The sequence below is a fragment of the Dama dama genome, chromosome 6 (genome assembly GCF_033118175.1).
Source record: "Dama dama isolate Ldn47 chromosome 6, ASM3311817v1, whole genome shotgun sequence".
Classification (NCBI taxonomy): domain Eukaryota; kingdom Metazoa; phylum Chordata; class Mammalia; order Artiodactyla; family Cervidae; genus Dama; species Dama dama.
In genome coordinates, this window is record NC_083686.1 from 28476576 (window position 1) to 28497780 (window position 21205).

At 40.3% G+C, this 21205-nt stretch overlaps 2 protein-coding genes across 3 annotated transcripts in view; one reads left to right on the forward strand and one right to left on the reverse strand.

The window, feature by feature from the left end:
• The window catches only part of ADAMTS3 (ADAM metallopeptidase with thrombospondin type 1 motif 3), a 277278-nt gene that overhangs the window by 24100 nt on the left and 231973 nt on the right, over positions 1-21205 (forward strand). The window lies entirely within an intron of this gene.
• Positions 3410-4112, reverse strand: LOC133058520 (large ribosomal subunit protein uL6-like). The gene has a single exon (XM_061145221.1). It carries the CDS (start codon positions 4094-4096, stop codon positions 3518-3520), a length of 579 nt encoding a protein of 192 aa, XP_061001204.1. The 5' UTR covers positions 4097-4112; the 3' UTR covers positions 3410-3517.

Here is a 21205-nt window from a genome sequence, read left to right on the forward strand (position 1 = left end):
AAACACAACAAAAAAAATGCTGAGGCTGCTATCTTGTGTCTTTTTTTTTCCTAGTATTTAGTTTTCCTTGTATTTTACAAAATTATCAGCCCACAGCCAATTGGGGAGAAAAGAAACTGTTTATTTACCCCAGATAGTTTGAAAAGCAAGTAGTAATACTTAGCTGTTCCAGTTCCTCTGAACATCAAAAACTTGACTACTTATTCCAGGTAACTATAAAATGATCCAGAGAAGGCATTGGAGAAGGAAATGGCAACCCACTCCAGTGTTCTTGCCTGGAGAATCCCAGGGACGGGGAAGCCTGGTGGGCTGCCGTCTATGGGGTCACACAGAGTCGGACACGACTGAAGTGACTTAGTAGCAGCAGCATGAAATGATCACAGGAAAGCTCCCTTAACTTGGACATTAAGGAGGAAGACAGAAAATTGCCTTAAGTGACATATGCAGAGCCAAGGTCTAGAATGTGATATGAAAAAGATGTCTGACTTGTGTCTGACTCTACGACCCCATGGACTGTAGCCTACCAGGCTTTTCTGTCCATGGGGTTCTCCAGGCAAGAATGCTGGAGTGAGTAGCCATTCCGTTCTCCAGGGGATCTTCCCGACCCAGGGATCAAATCTAGGTCTCCTGCATTGCAGGCAGATTCTTTACCACCTGAACCACGAGGAAAGCCCAGACATAGATATACATGATATCTAAAATATTATTCTGTGCGTTTCTGAAATCAACATCAAAGTGTTCTGCATGAAGGAATTGACAATGATTTTCACCCACTGTGGCCAAGAACCGTATCTGTTCTGTCTAGCATGACCTTTTTGAATCTTTGTCAAGATTATCTTTTATGAGTGATAGCTAATTCTTTACTAATTACAGCTTTATGTCTGCTCTAGTATACCCTACTTGTAGGTGAGAATTGTTATTATATTCAGTCATGGAGTTGTCCTTGTTTTCTGACAGCATCCAATTTTTAAAAAGCCCAATTCTCTAGATCCTCCTCCAAATTACCCTGCCAAAGCCTAAATCCTGTTAATAGGTTCTTTCTAAAGCTCTCTTACTGAGATGCTTATGGTTCCCTCTGGTGTGTGTTCTGGCTCCCGGCAACATAATAAACCCAGCTTGTCAACTGCAGATGAGTTCCTAGTGGTCTTTGGCTGGAGGCCATTGACGTGTGTTACCTTTCTGCTTCTGCATCTCTGCAGAGTCCAGTGGTCAAGAGTCATGGTGATGGCAGGCATTTCACACACTTCTGAGTGGGAAGATGCTTCTGGCTGAGAATTCCAGCTGAAAATAGATTTCTTTATTCCACAGAGCCCTGGCATTTGCCCTGTAACACTATTAAATCTCCCCTGTGAGTAGTGGCGGCTCACAATCATATTTTGTGGTCTTCAGATTTGCCAGAATAAAGGGTTATTTGGTTAGTAGTCTTTAGGTCATGTGTTCATAGCATAAGGGAACTGGATTTTTCTAGACTTGTGAGAACAATATCCTTTTGTTAATTGTTCTGGATTGTCATCAGAGGAAACTGAGAGTGGAAGAACTGACTGGTGATGGCTATTTTGGGTTATCCAACTCAGTGATTTCCTTGTGGGCTGACTTTATGATCAAGGCAGCTTATCGAGGACAGAAATTTTCAATATTTTGCAATGCTTGAAATTCTTCCTCCAAATGAAATCACTGTGTGTGTGTGTGCGTGCTAAGTTGTTTCAGGCGTGTCTGACTCTTTGCAGTGCTATGGACTATATCCTGCCAGGCTCCTCTGTCCGTGGGATTCTCCAGGCAAGAATACTGGAGTGGGGGTTGCCAGGCCCCTCTCAAATGAAGCCACTAGGGTTATCTAATAAAATGTAAAATGATTAAACTCAGGAAAGGCCAATAAAAACACAGATTTTTTTTTCCTCCTAACTCCTCTTCATCCTGCCTTGTTCTTACTTGAGACCCCTCTTAGCCATCCTGAAGCTTCTAATAGGAAATCTCCACTATTAGGTTAGGGAATCTTGGAAGCTTACAACTTGGGAGCCATAGGCAAAACCTCTTTTCTAAAATATGTGATAGTCACATCTGATTAGTATTGGAGGTAGTTTACCCTTTTTAGATTTGGGGCATGGCCAAATGAAGTCTTTGTGGACAACCACAAACTTATAAAGAAAACAGCCTTCAGACTTCCCTGCCTTAAGACTTCTGCTTTGGGATTTTGTCCCTTCAGAAACATGTCCTCTCTATGCCTATTTCAGTAAGTCTAGCTGCGGAGGCACTTTTTAAGAAGTCTATTTTAAAAAGTATTGTGAGCCAGTGTGCCTGGGATTGAGAATATTTGACTAGTGATTATAAATACAGCTCAATCTGATAAATGAAATGTTTGATACTAAAAACAGATACAAATCCGTAGCTATTTATAGTGGATTTAGAGTTTTCAAGGACTGATCTTTAGATGTTGACATTTGAACGTCTGCTTTTAGGAGGAGAACCTGATCTCTAAAAGCCAGTCGCCTGCCACCTTTTTTTCCCCAAGGAACTTGTCTATGGAAGATGTGCATTTTACTGATAGGACAGAGGGAGTTTTGTGTCTTAACCATGTACGTGCTGATTTAAGACACTTCAGTAGGTCTGGGGAGCAAAGGACTGAAACCTCATTTCACTTCCAGCCATCTGTACCAGGCTGTTTTTAGCAATGCAGGGTTAGGAGATGCTCAAAGCACCTATACCCTTTTATTTCCATAAGTAGAAAGGAAAACGTGGTTATGAGTCCTCTAGTTTAACTAGTTTGGGAGAACCAGTACCCTGATAAGCCTCATTGCTTCTTACCTGAGATTTCGACCCATAGGAGCTGACAGTATTAATCCTGCCTGTGCTGGATCTGGGCTCTTGGTTACATTTCCTACTCAGATAGGCAGCCCGGTTGTGCTTACCTGTGGTGCAGTGGAAAGATGTAGCAAAATCTTTGATCATTTTCACATGTTGCACTTAATTTGTGTAAATCCAGAATTATGCATATGTCAAGCCTTTTGCAAAATTCTTGGGTATATTTCTCTTGTGTGATTTTGAAAATACTTCTTTTTAATAGTTATTTGGTAGCTGATATAAACTATTCATGTTTGTGGGTACCACTTGTTCAACTTATGTTTATTTCGTTTATTTAAATTTTCGGCTGCACTGGGTCTTCGTTCGTGCAAGCGGGGGCTGCTATCTAGTTGCGGTGCTCAGGCTTCTCACTGCAGTGGCCTCGCTTGTTGCGGAGCACAGGTTACAGAGTGCTCGGCTTTAGTAGCTGTGGTGCACGGGTTTAGATCCCTCATGACATGTGGGATCTTCTCAGACCAGGGATCGAACCTGTGTCCCCTGCATTGGCAGGCAGATTCTTAACCACTGAACCACCAGGGACGCCCCTTCGGCTTATGATTTTATTTACATTAATTTTTTTTTTTTTCAAATCAAGAGTTTTTATTGTCTCTTTAAAATATCACAACTGAGTCCACAGAACCATCTGCTGTCTTGTTTCTGCAGCAGGATCACTGAGATCTTATTCATCAGCCTGCTGAACTGTTCCTTTTTCAGAAACATAGATACCATCCAAAAATTTTCTGATATCCTTGTTTTTAACTGTGGTGGCTTGCTTAATCAAAGCAGCTGAATTTGACACAAGTTCAATGTCATTTCCTTCAAGAATCAACTCATCTTTCTGGGCTTGAGATACTGAACAGGCAACCCCTGGCCTCATTCGAATCCTGCGTATGTATTTTTCACCCAAAAAATTTCGGATTTCCACAAGAGAACCATTCTCCTGAATAACAGCGTTGATGGGGAAGTGGGCATACACCGACCTCATCTTGTAACAGAAGCCCAGTGTAACACCCTTGATCATGTTCTGTACGTGGCTACAGATTGTGCGAACAGTGGCCAGTTCCTTTCTGTTTCCCCACCATTTGTCAACACTGAGCCTCTTCTTTTTCTTTCCAAGGAGACTGAGTTCTACATTGATGTGATTGAAGTCCCTCCGCAGGGTGCCTCTGGGGCCCTTCACAATAACTGTCCGTCCCTTCAAGGTAATGTCGACATTTTCTGGGATGTCGACAGTCTGATTGCTGAGAATGGTCTTCATTCTCGCAGTAGATGCGGCAAAGTATTTACATTAATTTGATTATGATTTATTTCCCATTACCTTCTCTAACTTTGATATAGTACATTTTTAAATTAAGTTTAAGGGTGAGCTAAAAATTGGGGTAAAAATAAATGTGGTATTTTGTGTCTTTCTTTGTATAGGAGTGGAACACAGAAAATAAATAAAAGGGGAGGGAAAGTTGACCTGAGAAGTAATGCTTCCTCTTCTTCTGAGTGCCATGGCAACTAGGACTTCATTATAACTTTAATATAGATTTTTAAAGATACTCAAGATACTTTAAGAACTGTGAAAATAGTGCTGACCACATCTTTAATTTCTTCTTCTTCTCGGTAAATTATCATTAAAACAAGAACAAAAGCACAGCAAGATATTGATATGACACCTTTGTGCATAATCAGGCTTTGAAGTCACAGAGTTCTTGCAAACTAAACCCAGCCTCAAGGTCCTCGACTGCAAAAACTGTTAATCGTGTGACTGCATCTTTGCTTCTAGGAATATTGATCAAGTTAATAAAGCTTTTGGAAGAGCTAGGATGTATAAAACGCTAGACTGATTGCTTTGGGCAATATTGAGGTAAGCTGGGCATAACCTTTGTCTTCCAGGAGTACTAGATATAAGAGATGCAAAAATAGAACTAAAGTACAAGGCAGGAATGTTTTATATGCTCTAAGACTAGAGTAGACGAAATGTGAGAATCCAGGTGGTGGAAAGATTATTTATACCTGGAAGGGCGATAGCAGGCTTCCTGGAGAAAGCAGTATTTGTGATCCCAGACAACTGGAAAGATAACCATGTATGTTAAAGTGACCACTGATGATGACAGAGGGTGGGATGGGTAAGAGGAAGAGCCTCTGAGGAAAGGAGGAGATATTTGTGATGGCCATAAACATGAAGAGAGGATGGGGTAAGTAGATTTCATGAACTTTGTAATATATGTAATGAATACATGGGTGAGCCAAAGTAGTTTTGGTCAGTATTTAGCTGAATGAAGGGGCAAGTGCGGCTTCCCCTGTGGCTCAGTGGGAAAGAATCCACCTGCAGTGCAGGAGACACAGAGGATGTGGGTTCAATCCCTGGGTCAGGAAAAACCCCCGAAGGAGAGCATGGCAACCCACTCCAGTATTCTTGCCTGGAGAATCCCATGGACATAGGAGCTTGGAAGGCTATAGTCCATGGGGTCGCAAGAAGTCAGACACGACCAAAGCGACTGAGGGTGTATGCACACACAGGAGCAAGTTTAATGCAGGAGAGAGAGACGGTCAATCCCACTTCTGGGCATACACACTGAGGAAACCAGATCTGAAAGAGACACGTGCACCCCAATGTTCATCGCAGCACTGTTTATAATAGCCAGGACATGGAAACAACCTAGATGCCCATCAGCAGATGAATGGATAAGGAAGCTGTGGTACATATACACCATGGAATATTACTCAGCCACTAAAAAGAATTCATTTGAACCAGTCCTAATGAGATGGATGAAGCTGGAGCCCATTATACAGAGTGAAGTAAGCCAGAAAGATAAAGAACATTACAGCATACTGACACATGTATATGGAATTTAGAAAGGTGATAACGATAACCCTATATGCAGAACAGAAAAAGAGACACAGAAATACAGAACAGACTTTTGAACTTTGTGGGAGAATGTGAGGGTGGGATATTTCAAAAGAACAGCATGTATGCTATCTATGGTGAAACAGATCACCAGCCCAGGTGGGATGCACGAGACAAGTGCTCCGGCCTGGTGCACTGGGAAGACCCAGAGGAATCGGGTGGAGAGGGAGGTGGGAGGGGGGGTCAGGATTGGGAATACATGTAAATCCATGGCTGATTCATATCAATGTATGACAAAACCCACTAGAAAAAAAAAAATAATAATAAAAATTAAAAAAAAAAAAAAAAAGGAAAAAAAAAAGGCAAAAGAGGAGGGTAGATCCTAGAGATGTATATTAAGACCAAATTCAGTGACTGTATTTGATAATGACATGCTTGCATGGATGTTCAGGACGAGATGAGGGCAAGATTCGTATTCCTTAATTATGTTGCTTTTCTTTGTAGAAAGTTTTTGCTGAAGTCATGGAGCTTTATCTCTGGAGTTTAGAGAGATTTTTCTCAGTAGCTTTTTTTTTTTTCTAGAATTTGTTCCCCAAATTTTTTCTAAGAGGGTTAAGAAAGTTGATTTTTAAAAATCTGACTTCTCCCGTCATCTGGGTCCTTCAGTCTTTCAAGTTTGGTGAATTAAGTGCCTCATTTAACCTCCTGTTGAAGAAGGAAATGGCAACCCACTCCAGTATTCTTGCCTAGAGAATCCTGTGGACAGAGGAGCCTGGTGGGCTGCTGTCCATAGGGTCGCACAGAGTCGGACACGACTGAAGAGACTTAGCATGCAAGCATGCATTGGAGAAGGAAATGGCAACCCACTCTAGTATTACTGCCTGGAGAATCCCAGGGACGGAGCAGCCTGGTGGGCTGCCGTCTATGGGGTCGCACAGAGTCGGACACGACTGAAGCGGCTTAGCAGAGGCAGCAGCGTGGATATAATTTCTTCCATCTGAAGTGTTCCCCTCGCTTTCTTTCTGTGTTGACTGTCTGTTCCTATCCCTTCTTTCTATTCTCGAAGGAGTATTTCTAATATTGTTTTAGTGATTTTTGCTCACAGCCTAAAGAGTGATTTGATCAAGTTCACCGAACTTTCAAAAAACAAGACACACCAAGATAACCCTGTCAATGAATGGATTTCAGTGTTAAATCTCATTTTATTTCATGTCATTTATCATATCTACCAAATATATGTGTGTGTGTATAGAAATATATATATGCATGCATATATGTTTATGTACATGCAAACATACATATATGCACCCATATATACGAAAAACCATAGAAAAAGTCAAGAAAAATCAATGTTTAATTAAATATTTTGATTCAAAGACCAGTGGCAAAATTTGTTATTAGGTGTTTAGAGTTGGTGCAGAGCTGGAATGGCAGTCAGGTCTATTGCCAATAGAACATAACAGTTCTATCACCCCAAGTTACCTAAATATGCTCCTCATGGTGTGGGTGGTTAACAGAGGTCATGACATGAATTAGCTTGTATATTTTTAAAATTGTTAGAAATATAGAGAGACTAATCAGAAACACAATTTAAAAGGGCAGTTTGATTATTGTCAGTCTACAACAGTGGACTTGAAAAAGCTGTCTAGCATAAAAAGCTATGCTTTTTGTATTATGATTAAGTTTGCAAAGTTAAAAAAAGTGCTGCAGTTACTCAACTCAGCCTGTGACCTAACATGTGGAAAATAGTGTTCTAGGAAGTGAATACGCTGGTAAAAATCCTGTAACTTTTGGATGACCTTCTCTAACTGATGCAGGGCTCCTCTAGCACCATCTTCTCTAAGGGGGTACTCTAATCTGTGCTTTCTTGAAGACTTCTAATGATGAGAAGCTCACTACTTTCCATCTTATTAATATATAGCTCTGCCATATAGAAAGTTCTTCCTTAGATTCTACTTAGAGATATAAAGTGAAAATATCTTATTCCATGTATTAGACTGTTTGCAGTTGATACAGGTATACTAACTGTGACGGACTTCTTGTTTTTATTGTAAAACTTCAGTTTCTTGGACTTGAACACTCAGTCGTTGCAGTGCATCACACAGTACACTCCTGCTTTAGGAAATAGTTCCCTTTAGTGGTGTGATGGGAGAAGGCAATGGCACCCCACTCCAGTACTCTTGCCTGGAAAATCCGTGGATGGAGGAGCCTGGTAGGCTGCAGTCCATGGGGTCGCTAAGAGTCGGACACGTCTAAGTGACTTCACTTTCACTTTTCACTTTCATGCATTGGAGAAGGAAATGGCAACCCACTCCAGTGTTCTTGCCTGGAGAATCCCAGAGACGGGGGAGCCTGGTGGGCTGCCGTCTATGGGGTCGCACAGAGTCGGACACGACGGAAGCGACTTAGCAGCAGCAGCAGCAGCAGCATTGGTGTGATAGAGCCCATACCCTGGCTGGAATGGAGTTAATGAGGCATAGGTCATAATTTTAACATACCTCTCAGGCTTTTCATTTTGGTCAGTATTTTAAATTATGAATCTCAGAGTAAGACATTATAGGAATAGCAATGAAGAGTCCATGGCATTAGATGGTATATACTCCTATTGTTCAGAGTCTAGTTTTCATATCTTATCTCATATCTTTTTTATTTGTTGTGGTAGTTAATATGCTGTCTTATATCTGTTTTTGTTTCCAGTCTAAAGTTTTACTTGGGAAAAAAAAAAAAGCATACAGCATTTTCCACAAGTCTGTGGAGGCAATTGTGGGGGGTGGAGGTGGAGATAAAGGTGGCATGGTGGGTTCCTAGCTCTAATTGCTAGAAAATGCATTTTTAAACTTAAATGGCATTATCAGAGTAGACTTTTGGGATCTTCGTTGAGTTTTTTGATTAGCTGATAGGACTTTCCAATTCCAATATAAAACATTTCTGGAAGGCCTCCTTCTGTCTGGTGATGTCTCTAAAAGTGGATGCTTGGGTGTTATAAGAACATAGCAGGACCCAGTCTGAGCATGTAAGCCTAAGAGAAAATGAAGAACAGCACTTAGTAAGAGATTCTGTAAATGTTAGCAACCCAAACACAGTGGGAAATGTTTTATTTAGCATTATCTGTAAAACAATATGCGTTTAACATAGTGATTAAAATCTTGGTGTGATACTTCCTTTGGGCTTGCAGGATATTTGGTCTCGCTTATAGGGTGCCACTATATCATGTTTTCCCACTTGGCTTAATATAGTCCTTTATTTTTCATACCTAGCTTTGAGGATGATATTAACTGGCTGCCCAGACAAAAAAGCAGACCAATCATAGTGATGTGAATCCAGATAAAATTAAGTCACTGTAAGATCTCTGTTTCTATTTGGTCAGCTGCATGTCGTGGTCACCTTTGGCTTAATCTATGGTACCACACCCAGACTTAGCATAATGATGTAGGAAGTCTCTGAACCTTTTGTATTGATCCTAGATTCTAACCATTAATCTAAAATTTTCAAAGACAGGTCCATTTTTTTATGCTATGCTTGGAAAAATTTTAGAAACGTGTTAACCTATGAGGATGTTTTGAAATTTGAACTGTATCCCTGAAACTGCCTTCTTAATCTTCCCCATACTTAAAAATTAGGGGTTTGAATGAGATCAGTGATTCTTTTTGTTCTGCCTGTTCAGTCTTATGTTTTGAAATACTTTGTAAACTAATAAACTATTAAGTAATTAACAATTTTACATGTTAATGATCAAAAATATACAAAATTGCTGGTCAAAATTTCCAATAAGTATGAATTATACTCTCTTTATACTGGCTGATGATCTTTTCCAGTAAAAAGGTTTGATTATTCATAAACCTGTACTGTTTTGTTTAGCCTTATGACACAGTGACAGTCATTGCCAGATCTGCGTTGTTACCTCCACTGGCTCCTAGAAGCCCAGAGATCTAAAATTAGGAAACTGTCAACTCTTAAGTTTCCAGAGATTCTGTCTAGAACTAATGTTCTAATGTATTCTCTTTATCCTTGTGGACAGTGCATTCCTGGCCAAGGAAGAAATCATTGCTTCCTACTCATCATTATTCATTTATCATGGTTGGGAATGGAAATTGTATGTATGAGTGTCGCTTTTGAGATATGGTTACTCTCTAATATGCTCTTTCTGTTTTTTAAAATTTATTTTAAATCCGCACACTATGAACAAATCTTGTGTTCTAGAAGGCTCCAAAGGACCCAACTTCTATTACCATTTTGGGAGATTAATAGCTTAACTCCTAATGAAATGTGGAAATAATCAATGTAGAGAGAAATCTATCTACCTACCTGCCTATCTCTTGATCTACGTACATATGTGTATATGTATATATGTAGAGAGAGAAACATTTATATTTTTATAAAATATTACGAGCAGAAGAGACTGTACCTTGGCTGTGTTGTAGGAGGAGTACCGAGTTACCCCAGCATAGGAATGTGTGACGGCTCTGCTGATGCAGTCATTTCCCTGGGACAGTTCCTCATAGGTTACATTTGAGGTATATGCAACCAAAGTTGAGCGTCATTGTTTTCCCCAAGGGGCCTCTAATCTTAGTGTGTATCAGGATCTCCTGAGGGCTTGTTAAAACATAGCTTGCTTATAGCCACCTCAGAGTTTTTGATTTAGTAGGTCTGTAGATGGACCTGAAAGCTTACATTTCTAACACGTTCCCAGTTAGTGCCAGACATCATAACTCAACTGTCTGTTTCTTGTTTGTGTGCAATGTTTCTGGATACTGGCTTTTCCCAGCTGACTTACTTTCTCAAGTAAGGAATTGGAACTTTTTTTTTCGGTCTGTAATACTGTCTTGGCCCTTGCCCACCGCCCAGTTATCATCCCAACCAGTTTGACTCAGCACCCATCAGTCCCAGATTGAATTAACTATGCACAACCACAACTTCGCCTCTTGGTCTCGTTGCCCAGAGGCAACATATACACTGGAAATCTTGGAATGCCATCTTCCCAGGCAAAGTTCTGGCAGAATACAGAAACTTAAAGAAACTGTGAACTTGGACAAACACCGTAATGTGTCTAATCCTTATATTCCTTTTTTGATTCATGCAAAGATTTTGTAATGGTAGGGGGAACTTTGAAGTGTATCCTCGTTTTAATTTCTTCAGTAACCAATAGTCACTACCAAGTGCTTGCAATTTTTTAACATCACTCTGCTTTTGAGAACTGGTTGGGCATCCCTGATAGCCCAGTTGATAAAGAATCTGCCTGCAGTGCAGGAGACCCTGTTTGGTTCCTGGGTTGGAAAGATTCACTGGAGAAGGGATAGGCCCCCTACTCCAGTATTCTTTGGCTTTCCTGTGGCTCAGCTAGTAAAGAATACACCTGCAATGTGGGACACCTGGGTTGGATCCCTGGGGGAAGATCCCCTGGAGAAAGGAAGGGCTACCCACTCCATGAAGTCGCAAAAAGTTGGACACGACTGAGCGACTTTCACTTTTGCCTTTGATGGTGGGATTGTGCTGTGGGGCAACATGGAGACCTTGAGTTCCCCAGTTGTCCTGAGCTTTAGTAGTCTGGGGCCATCACAGTTTTTGAGCTCTCATAAGTCAGTTCCATACTCTTTCCGTCCATATGCCATCTCAGTACTACACTGAGCTGTACCTACACTCTCAGCCTAGATGATCTCTTGTGATTTCATGGCTTCAAATACCATAAAGCAGTAATGACCCTCTGTGTCTGGCCCTGACCTCTGCTCTGACCTCTGGACTTGGATATGTGTCCTGCTGTCCATTCAGCTTCTCCACATGGATGTCAGAGAGCCATCTCAAATTTAACACAGCTAAAGATGGTCCCTTGACAGCTACCCCTGTGTGATTTTGTCCACAAAGAAAAGTTTGGACCCTAATTCTCTAGTCTAAAACCTAGGCTTATGCCAGATTCCTCTTTTTCCTCATTTCTTTCACAAAATCCATAATGTAGGTCTTGAAGTTGTTTTATAAAACATGATCTGAAAGTTGTTTTATAAAACATGCTCTGAATCTACTTATGAAATCTCCAGTGCTGCAACTTTGATATAAACCCCTGTCATCTCTTCCCTGGATACTACAGTGACCTCCTATTTTTTTTTATTTTTGGTCTACTTTTGCCCCTCTTCATCCTTCACATAGAAATTGAAATGACCTTTCTAAATTTGATGAATTTATCTCTATTTAAAACCCTTTAGTCACTCCTCATTAAAATTCAGAATTATTACCATGACTTTTAAGACCCTATGTCAGTTGTTCTAATAATCATTACGTCTCAATCACCTAAAGAGCTATTTAAAAAATAAAGAGGCCTAAACAGCAACCCCAAAATACAAATTCATTTGTCTGGGGTGGTGTTGGTGCAGATTTAGTCACCAAGTCGTGTCTGACTCTTTGCAACCCCATGGACTGTAGCCCACTAGGTTCCTCTGTCCATGGGATTTTTCAGGCAAGAATACTGGAGTGGGTTGCCATTTCCTTCTCCAGGGATCTTCCCAACCCAGGGGTTGAACTGGCATCTCCCAAGCTAGGCAGGTGGCTTCTTTACCTCTGAGCCACCTGGGCTTCCCAATACATAACTAGACTTTAGAATCATTGTTCTCTCCAAAAGGCCTCTAACAGTGTGGATGAGAATCCCATGAAGGGATTGTTGCACTATAGATTTCAAGGTGCCACTTTAGGAGCCTGAAAATTTGCATCCTAACAAGTTCCAAACACTCCCTTTGGAAACCACTGTATTACAAGATCCAGTCTCAGCACACTTCTGATGCCATTACCTTGTTTATTATATTCAGTCCCTCTGGTCCTTTTGTTTTTCAAATCCAATTATTTTTCTGTCTCTAACCTTTTGGAAATGTCTCTTCAGCTCAGAACATTCTTTTCTAGATCTTCAAATAGAGATTCCTTCTCATCCTTTGGGTGTTAGATTCCATTTCCTCGTAAAATATTTTTTGGTCATTCTAGCCAGAACAGAAACTTCAGTCAGTCTATAGTATAGTAGTGTTTTTAATCTATTTGTAGCCATTATTGGCATCTCAAATTTATCTTGAATTTATTTTTTACATTTATTGTTGGGGGACTCTCTCTACTGAGGATGAGGACTGTTTCCCCAGGATCTTTAGCAATGTTTGGTACACTGTGTGCTCAACAAACCAATGTTGACAGATTGAATGGCGTGAATATTAGAATAGGAGATTGATTGCTGCTTGCTACATGAATTAGAGACCTTTCTTTGATATGTTCAGATTTTCCAGTGTGTAACTTTTGCATGACCAAGCCAGTGAGTTTATTTCTGCTTTGCAAACAAGTTCATTTGTATCATTTTTTTTAAAGATTCTGCATATAAGAGATATTGTACAATACCTCCCTCTCTATCTGACCCACTTCATTCAGTTCAACAATTTCTAGGTCCATCCATGATGCTGCAAATGGCACTATTTCACTCTTTTTAATGGCTAATATTCTATTGCATGTATATGTACCACCTGCCTGCCAATGCAGGAGACGTGAGAGATGCTGGTTCAATCCCTTGGTTGGGAAGATCCCTTGGAGGAGGGCATGGCAACCCACTCCAGTATTCTTGCCTGGGGTATCCAATAGACAGAGGAACCTGGCAGGCTACAGTTCATAGGGTCGCACAGAGTTGGACACTACTGAAGTGACTTAGCACACACGCATATACCGTATCTTCTTTATCCATTCATCTGTGGATGGACATTTAGGTTGCTTCCATGTTTTGGCTATCATAAACAGTGCCGAAACAAATATTGGGGTGTAGTTATCCAAGCCCATATTTTTGTTCAATAGCATCGTAGAAGTATAGTATGTCTCTTAAATTGATTTACTCCCGTTAAACAAAGGAAACAGATATAAATCAGCATGTCATCATGTTGCCAAAAAAAATATAGAATTAAAATAAAAGACATTATACAAATGTTATGCTTTGGACTAATTCCTTGGAAGAAAATAAGCATATTGACTTTCTTGTCAAGGTTGTTACTGCAGCAACCTATGGTTCTTCTTTCTGAGCACTGATTCACACATAAATTATTTAATGCTTTCCCACCCTGCTAAACTGGAAACTCCATGAGAGTTGGAATTGTGTCTGTAGTGCTTACTCCTATGTCTTCAAAACCAGGCACCATCCCTTACAATAGTAGGTGCGCAGTAAACATCTGATGAGATACGGAGTGAATGAAGACACAGAAAGTTCTGTGTCACATGCTATAATCTGCTCACTGTCATCTTCTAGGTTTTATGAACTTTAATTGAATAAATGCTTTTGTACAGAGTCTCCCCCCACCCTCCTCTTTGGTACCCAGAACTCTACCTGGTAACCTTTTATTTTTTCCCATGGTTTCTCCTTGATGGAAGGTAAAAATTACAGAAAACCATTCTTCTTGTTTGACTTCTTTTAGACAAGAAATGTTTTTTTTCCGACTTTTGTGTCTCTTGGTAACTCTCAGTCTTTATAGCACTATGAGTGCTCTCTCTTTCTAAGAGTTTTCTCTCTTTCTGACTCTTGCATGCATGCGTTCTAAGTTGATTCAGTTGCATCAACTCTTTGTGACAACATGGACTGTATCCTGAAAGGTTCCTTTGTCCTTGGGATTCTCCAGGCAAGAATACTGGAGTGGGTTGCCATGCCCTCCTCCAAGGGAACTTCCAGACCCAGGGGACCTGTGTCTCTTATGTCTCCTGCATTGGCAGGCAGGATTTTTTGTTGTTGTTGTTGTTGTTTTTTAACCACTAGTACCACCTGGGAAGCTCCTTCTTGCTTCTTGCTGCTGCTGCTGAATGTACTTAGTTGCTCAGTTGTGTTAGACTCTGTGCGACCCCTTGGACTGTAGCTTGCCAGGCTCCTTTGTCCATGGGGATTCTCCAGACAAGAATGCTGGAGTGGGTTGCCATGTCCTCCTCCAGGGGAACTTTTCAACCCAGGAATCAAACCTGTGTCTGCAGGCAGTTTTTTTGTTTTTGTTTTTTAACCACTAGCACAACCCAGGAAGCCCCTTTCTACTTCTTAGGAGGATACAAATAGATTAATATCTGGCTAGAACTTGGCTGAGTCATTCATTCATTCAATGAGTATTATGTACTTTCAGTGCTAGGAATGCAAGAGCAAGCACAAACAGTCATCATATTTACTCCCATGGAGTTTTTGATAAAGTGGAAAACACAGACTTTACTTTTTGTAAAGTCATCCAACTGAGTGAAGATAAACTGGCATAAGTACTATTGAGAAAAGGGACATTGTTTCATGAAATAAGTAACAATCACCTGACCTAAACTAGGGAAAGTTTCCCTGAGGAAATGGTATTTGAGCTGAGTTTTTAAGGATGAATAGGAGTTCCCTAGATAACGTGCTTGTTGAACACATTTTTGGAAGTAGGAGGGCAGAGAGACCACCAGGTCAGATTAAGCAGGTTGACTGAGATAAAATTTGACTTTCAGAAGAAAACTAATCTGTCATGGTTCTCCTGAGCTACCCTAGGTGTTTTATCTTAATACTCAAACTAATTAAAATGTTATGAGCACCAATTATTATGTGCCAGACAGAGATCTGTCCTTTACAGGAATTATCTTAATCCTGACGACAGTTCCCACTTATGGATTAAGAGCCCAGGGAAGTGAGCATCTTGTCCCGTGTCTCACAGAAGACCTAGAAACCTGCATGCATAACCTGTACTATTGTCTGTTATGTTATTCTGGTTCTCAGAGGATATTCCTAATATTTCAGAAAACCTGGGCAGCTTGAATTCCAATGTGGACACATGTATGGATCTCTCTTTATATGTGTATTTCCTATACATGCATGCATACAGTGGTGCATGTGTGTACGTTATGTAAGATGTAACCTTGTGGGTTTCTGGGCGGCATATATGTATAGCAAAAATGTATATATGTTTCATCAGTATATTTTGAAGCTGACAATTGAATCTAAGGATTTGAAATCAAGCAGTTTAACCCTGAAAACAGATGCCAGTTGGGAGAGAGAGATGAGTACCCGTAATTAATAAACGCAGCTGAGCTGCTTTCTATCAGATTCGGGTGCCTACCGCCAGCAGGTGTGTGAATTTCATTAGGGCCAGTGAAAATCTTCTGTGTCTGGCCTTATCCTCTGCCACTAAAGCAGCTCATCCCCTTCCACAGTAGCTGCTTATAGCTTTAAATAGCACAGCCCGGACTCTCTCTGCCAACTTTTGTCAAGCCAGCCAGGGTTACGGTGGGGCCAGGGTTGCATGGATGATGCTGTCTGTACGAGGCCAGGGAAGGGGATAGCGAATTGGCCAGCTGCCTGGGCACCGGCGCAGGGAAGCCGTGGAGCAGTGTAGCAATTTCCTGCTTGTGGTGAAGCCCTCGAAGGCTGGTCCTGGCTAATCCCAGACTCTGAAATTCTTTTGTGATACCTCACTGTCCTCCTTTCCACGCCCCTGTGTTTCTCTGGGGGGAATTGGATTTGTGCTGTTCACAAGTACGGGGGGATGATTTAAGGGGATCATAACCCCAGCCCCTCCGTATAGTCATTTTGTTTGGAATTTTCACTCTTAGAAAATACAAATGTCATATTCTCTAGTTAGGAGTTTCTAACTTAAATTGCATTAGCAGTTGAGCAAACTTGTTCCTGCAGGACCCCGAAGGGTTGGGAGAAATGACAGGTGAAGGAGACTGAACATGAAGCTTCGGTCAGGGAAGGTGGGAAGAATTGGGCAATGCCTGGGAAAATAGACCCTCAGGGAATGACGAACAAAAGGAAAAGACCCTGTGTTTTCCCTTCTTCACTGTTTTACTTAAGTCTGATCCTGACTGTCCATTTCTCTTTCTTTGGAACTTGCAGCCAAAAGGATATCAGCAGATGTATTCCTGTAAGTTCTTTTAAGCATCGGTTCTATCAAGGTGATGAACACTTCCACACTGAATATGGCTGATAACTGGGTTGTTTTCTGAGTTATCTCAATGGCCTTAGTGATGGTTTCATTTTCTTTTTAATTTTATTTTTTAACCTCAAGTAGCCCTCTAATAATTTAGGTTTCAGGGAGAAATTTGACAGTTCTTCCTAAGTTATATTAGGGATGATGGAGCACTTCTTAGTGGGAGGGGCGTCTGGTCATGGCTTGCTTCTTGTCCTTTATCCAGGGCTTATCTAGTATGGAGTATTCTGCCTCAGTGAAGGGCCACCTCTCAAAGGAGAAGCATTGACGCTGACTAAATAGCAGTGGGGTCCTGTCCTGAGACTGTCTGTTCTGACACACAGTGAAAGTCGCCCAGTCGTGTCTGACTCTTTGAGACCCCATGGACTATACAGTCCATGGAATTCTCTAGGTCAGAATACTGGAGTGGGTAGCCTTTTCCTTCTCCAGCAGATCTTCCTGACCTGGGAATCAAACCGGGGTCTCCTGCACTGCAGGCGGATTCTTTACCAACTGAGCTATGATGCAGAGCAAATGCCTTTCTCAGGGTGGTTTGCCCTGGAGCTATGAGCACCCTTAACCCTAAGGGGAATGTAATAAAGGCCTGCATATCCTCGCAGGATTCCGTCAGTGGGCTCCAGTTATGGAACCGTTTCCCTTGTGTTAGAGATGAGGAAACTGAAGCCCAGGGGAGTGGAGTGGTGATATCAGTGCCCACATGTCTAATTAGCAGCGGGGAAAACTGGTTCCCAGTCTCACCACTGTTTTCCCTGTCTGGCACTTGGTTACAAATCCAGAATGCTTATGAGAGTTTTTAGGGTAGCTTCCTATTTTATCCAGTTCTAACTTTTCCTTCTCCTCAGCTTACGTGAATATTTGGTTTGATAATAATAAAATTATTATCCATTCCAATATTTATTTGAGTTGGCTGCCCCATGCTTACCTCTCTTGAACCATCATGCCAGTTCTGTGCTTCAGAAAATATATACCAGACAGCAACAGGCATTTTATGTAATAACCATGAAGAGAGCATACTGGCTAAGGGCACAGACTCTGGAATTAGCAGTGTGAGTCCTGGCTTCAGCACATACTAGGCATAAAACCATTCTAAGTCTCATTTTCTCATTAGTAAGTGAGATAATAAATAATAAATTAATAATAATAAAAAACTATTTCATGGGTTATTGTGAGCAATAAAAATTCTATGTAAGCACTTAGCTCTGTGCCTGGGACACAAATATTCAATCAAGTTAACTATTATTGTTCTTTTAAATGTGTTCAGTTTTTGTTGTTTATTATTCCTATAGGTTGTCATCACCTCAGCTTTCCAAACCATAGAATGCTGTCAACATTTACTTATGCAGGAAGAGTCTAGTGTTATTTTTGCAGACAGAGCCGCAGATCTGTGACAGCTCTGAGGAGCAGGTGTGTGTAGGTGCCTGCTACCTTCCTGCCTCCGTCCTGGCTGTCCTCCTCCTGCCTCCCCATCCCTCTTCCCTTTCTCCTTTTGTTGAAATCTCTATTTTTACTTGGTTTTGAAAGGACTCAAGGAGATCACGTATTAGGACAATGCCAGCTAAGCATTTAAGGAAAGATCAAAACAAAGACTATGTGGAGGAAGCTAAAAGAACTCTTTTCAAGCATCTGAACAAGATTAAACACTTGGGAAATAAAGGTTGCTCTAAAGTTTTTGACAGTTGAAACTTAAAAGGAAATATATTAGTTTGCACAGTTCTCATTTCTCGACAATAGAAAAAGAGATATATTAAACCCTCAGAGGCAAATGATTTTTTCCCCCCACAGGGCTAAACTCAAGTTAGAACAATTGTAGACAGTTATACAATTGTGTAACAATTATAATCAGGGTATATGTTAAAGGTATTGTTCAGATTAGGCATGGAAGTAATTCAGTGTCAAATGAGTCACTTTTGAGTGGGTTGCATTTTGATAGTTTCTAAATATTTTAAATTAGCAAAGGTAATAGGGATGAGTCACGCAGTTATTTCAAAAATGGTTTAAAAGTTTTCAGTACAGATTCTCCATATTTAATTTTACTGAAAATCTAGTGTAATATGTAGAATTGCTTCACATATTACCTTGTTTTCTTGTGTATTTCTCATTTTAATCTGAAAGTGATATTTGCATAAAATTTTACTATTTGGTTTAATTTGTTTCCACAGATGGAAAAACAAAATACTTGTAAAATATATGGGACAACATTGTCCTCAGATTCTTTTTAAAGTCAATTGTTAACGTTAATGTTAGTTAACATTAAATTAATACTTAATGTTATTGTTAACATTTCTTATCTTTTAATTTAAACAGGCAAGAACTCTAGAAACTGCTTTACAGGATAAGAAGGACTTATTACTCTGGGCCTGTGTTATCTTTCTGAAATTGTAAAGAAATTTCCTCAAAATTTATTAGAAATAGAAAGTTTCTTTTTTCTTTTAATGCATGTGTCAAGTATGGATTGAACAAACACTGTGTGTACATTTTTTTCTTCTCATACTCAAAGTTTAGAATAGTCAAGCGTTTACTCTTTGCTATATGAGAGATTATTGGGTAATGCCCCAAACTCCTCTGAAATTAAAAATTAGATTATTAAATTCAGGCATCATTATCCTACTCCCATTCATTTTGATGAAAAGAGCCCTGTCTGAAAATAAAATGAGAAAATACTGTTTTCAATCTGGTAGGGTTATGGTTGGAATTTTATATTTTAAAACTTAAAACAGTTCTGTTAAGCAGTTGCTAGTGTTAGGAAATTATCTCACTTTGATATTTGCTTAGCCTTAGATGTGTCTTTCTTCCTTTTATTAACTTCATCTGACATTAGCATTTTAACTTTTGTAATGGTTTTAACCTTTAAAAAATGTCTTAACATTTTAACCTTGTCAGAAATGAAGACTGTTCTCTCTTTTTTTTTTTGGTTATGATTCATTTCTATACCAGCTTCCAAAAAAGTTGTTAGACAAGGTGTAGTGATATAGAATAGAGTCTGTGTGGAGGAGATTTAAAGGTTCAATTTAATAGGTAGAATCATCCTGTATTTATTCTAAAGTTATTGTCATGTATAGATGTTTGAGTTGGACCATAAGGAAGACTAAATACCAAAAGAACTGATGCTTTCAAACTGTGGGACTCTTAAGAGTCCCTTGGACAACAGGATCAAACAAGTCCATCCTAAAGGAAATCAACCTTGAATATTCATTGGAAGGACTGATGCTGAAGCTGAAGCTCCAATACTTTGGCCACCTGATGCAGAGAGCTGACTCATTGGAAAAGACCCTGATGCTGGGAAAGATTGAGGGCAGGAGGAGGAGAGGGTGACAGAGAATGAGATGGTTGGACGGCATCACTGACTCAATGGACCTGAGTTTGAGCAAGCTCCAGGAGATAGTGAAGGACAGGGAAGCCTGGTGTGCTGCAGTCCGTGGGGTTGCAAAGAGTCAGACACAGCCTGACTGAACAGCAACGAGAACAGTCTGTTTTCTCATGAGGATTGCTGTTTTTCTCGCTGTAGTACATGATAGGAACCACCAACTTTGCAGGTAGCTTCCTTTGCCTTTCTGTTTCTGGCATCTGAGTCTCAAGGAACCTAAGTGTTCTGTGAAGTGTCCTCAGAGTGAAGTGTTCTGTCATCTTGAGAGGATGAGAACCAGGGCACGTAGGAGGTGCAGCTTCATTTGTTCTGAGAGGGAGGGAATTTCATGGAAGAGACATGTAAGTTGAATGGAGAGAAGCTAACTGGAATAAATTGTGACTTAGTGACCCTGCAGACTGGACCAGGTGTTAAACAGATCAGAATCTCTGGGGGATGTTGAGGGTGAAGTTCAGCCCACCACACCTACTCAGAAGGTCAGCTGTGGGAGGAAAGGTTTCCAGTCATTTTTTTCCAATCATGGATTTCTGTGTAGGAGAAATGATGTTCCATTTCCTAGTTTATTGTGAAATGTTCCTCCTTTGAGGTCTTCTTTTATTGTATCGGTTCCAGCAGTTTAACCTGCCATCTCACTTAAGCTTTGTTTCTGTAGAAGTCTCCATGTTTTTATGTTTTTACTTGAAATTGTTGAGTTCATCTTCCCAGTTTGGCTAAGAGGACGTTTAAAGCTTTGATTTTAATGGCAAGTTTTGGGGTGATCTCAGATAAAAATCAAGATATCTGACATTATTTCAGAGATCAGTGTAGACCAGGGCTATAGTTAAACAGCCTGGAACCTTGAAATCATTTTGTTTGCTTGAAAGCATTCATTTGTATATGGTTACTATGGCTTGATTTTTCTGGGAGCTGCTCTTTGTTATAGCAATGGAGGTAGATAATAAATGCTATATATAACTTCAATTGCCATTTCCTCCTCCAGGGGCTCTTCCTGACCCAGGGATCAAACCCAGGTCTCCTGCATTGGCAGGCAGATTCTTTACCTCTAAGCCACCAGGGAAGCCCATTTATTATAGTGATGGAAGTAGATAATAAAAGCTATAAATAACGTCAATTTAAATAGAGGGGACTCTTGACAAACTTAGCATTTAACATAAACTATAGGCAACGTACAGTATGTGCAGTTTAAGAAATAGTCAATTTTGAGAGTGTTTCTCTGTAGAATTTGGTTTAGGCACAATT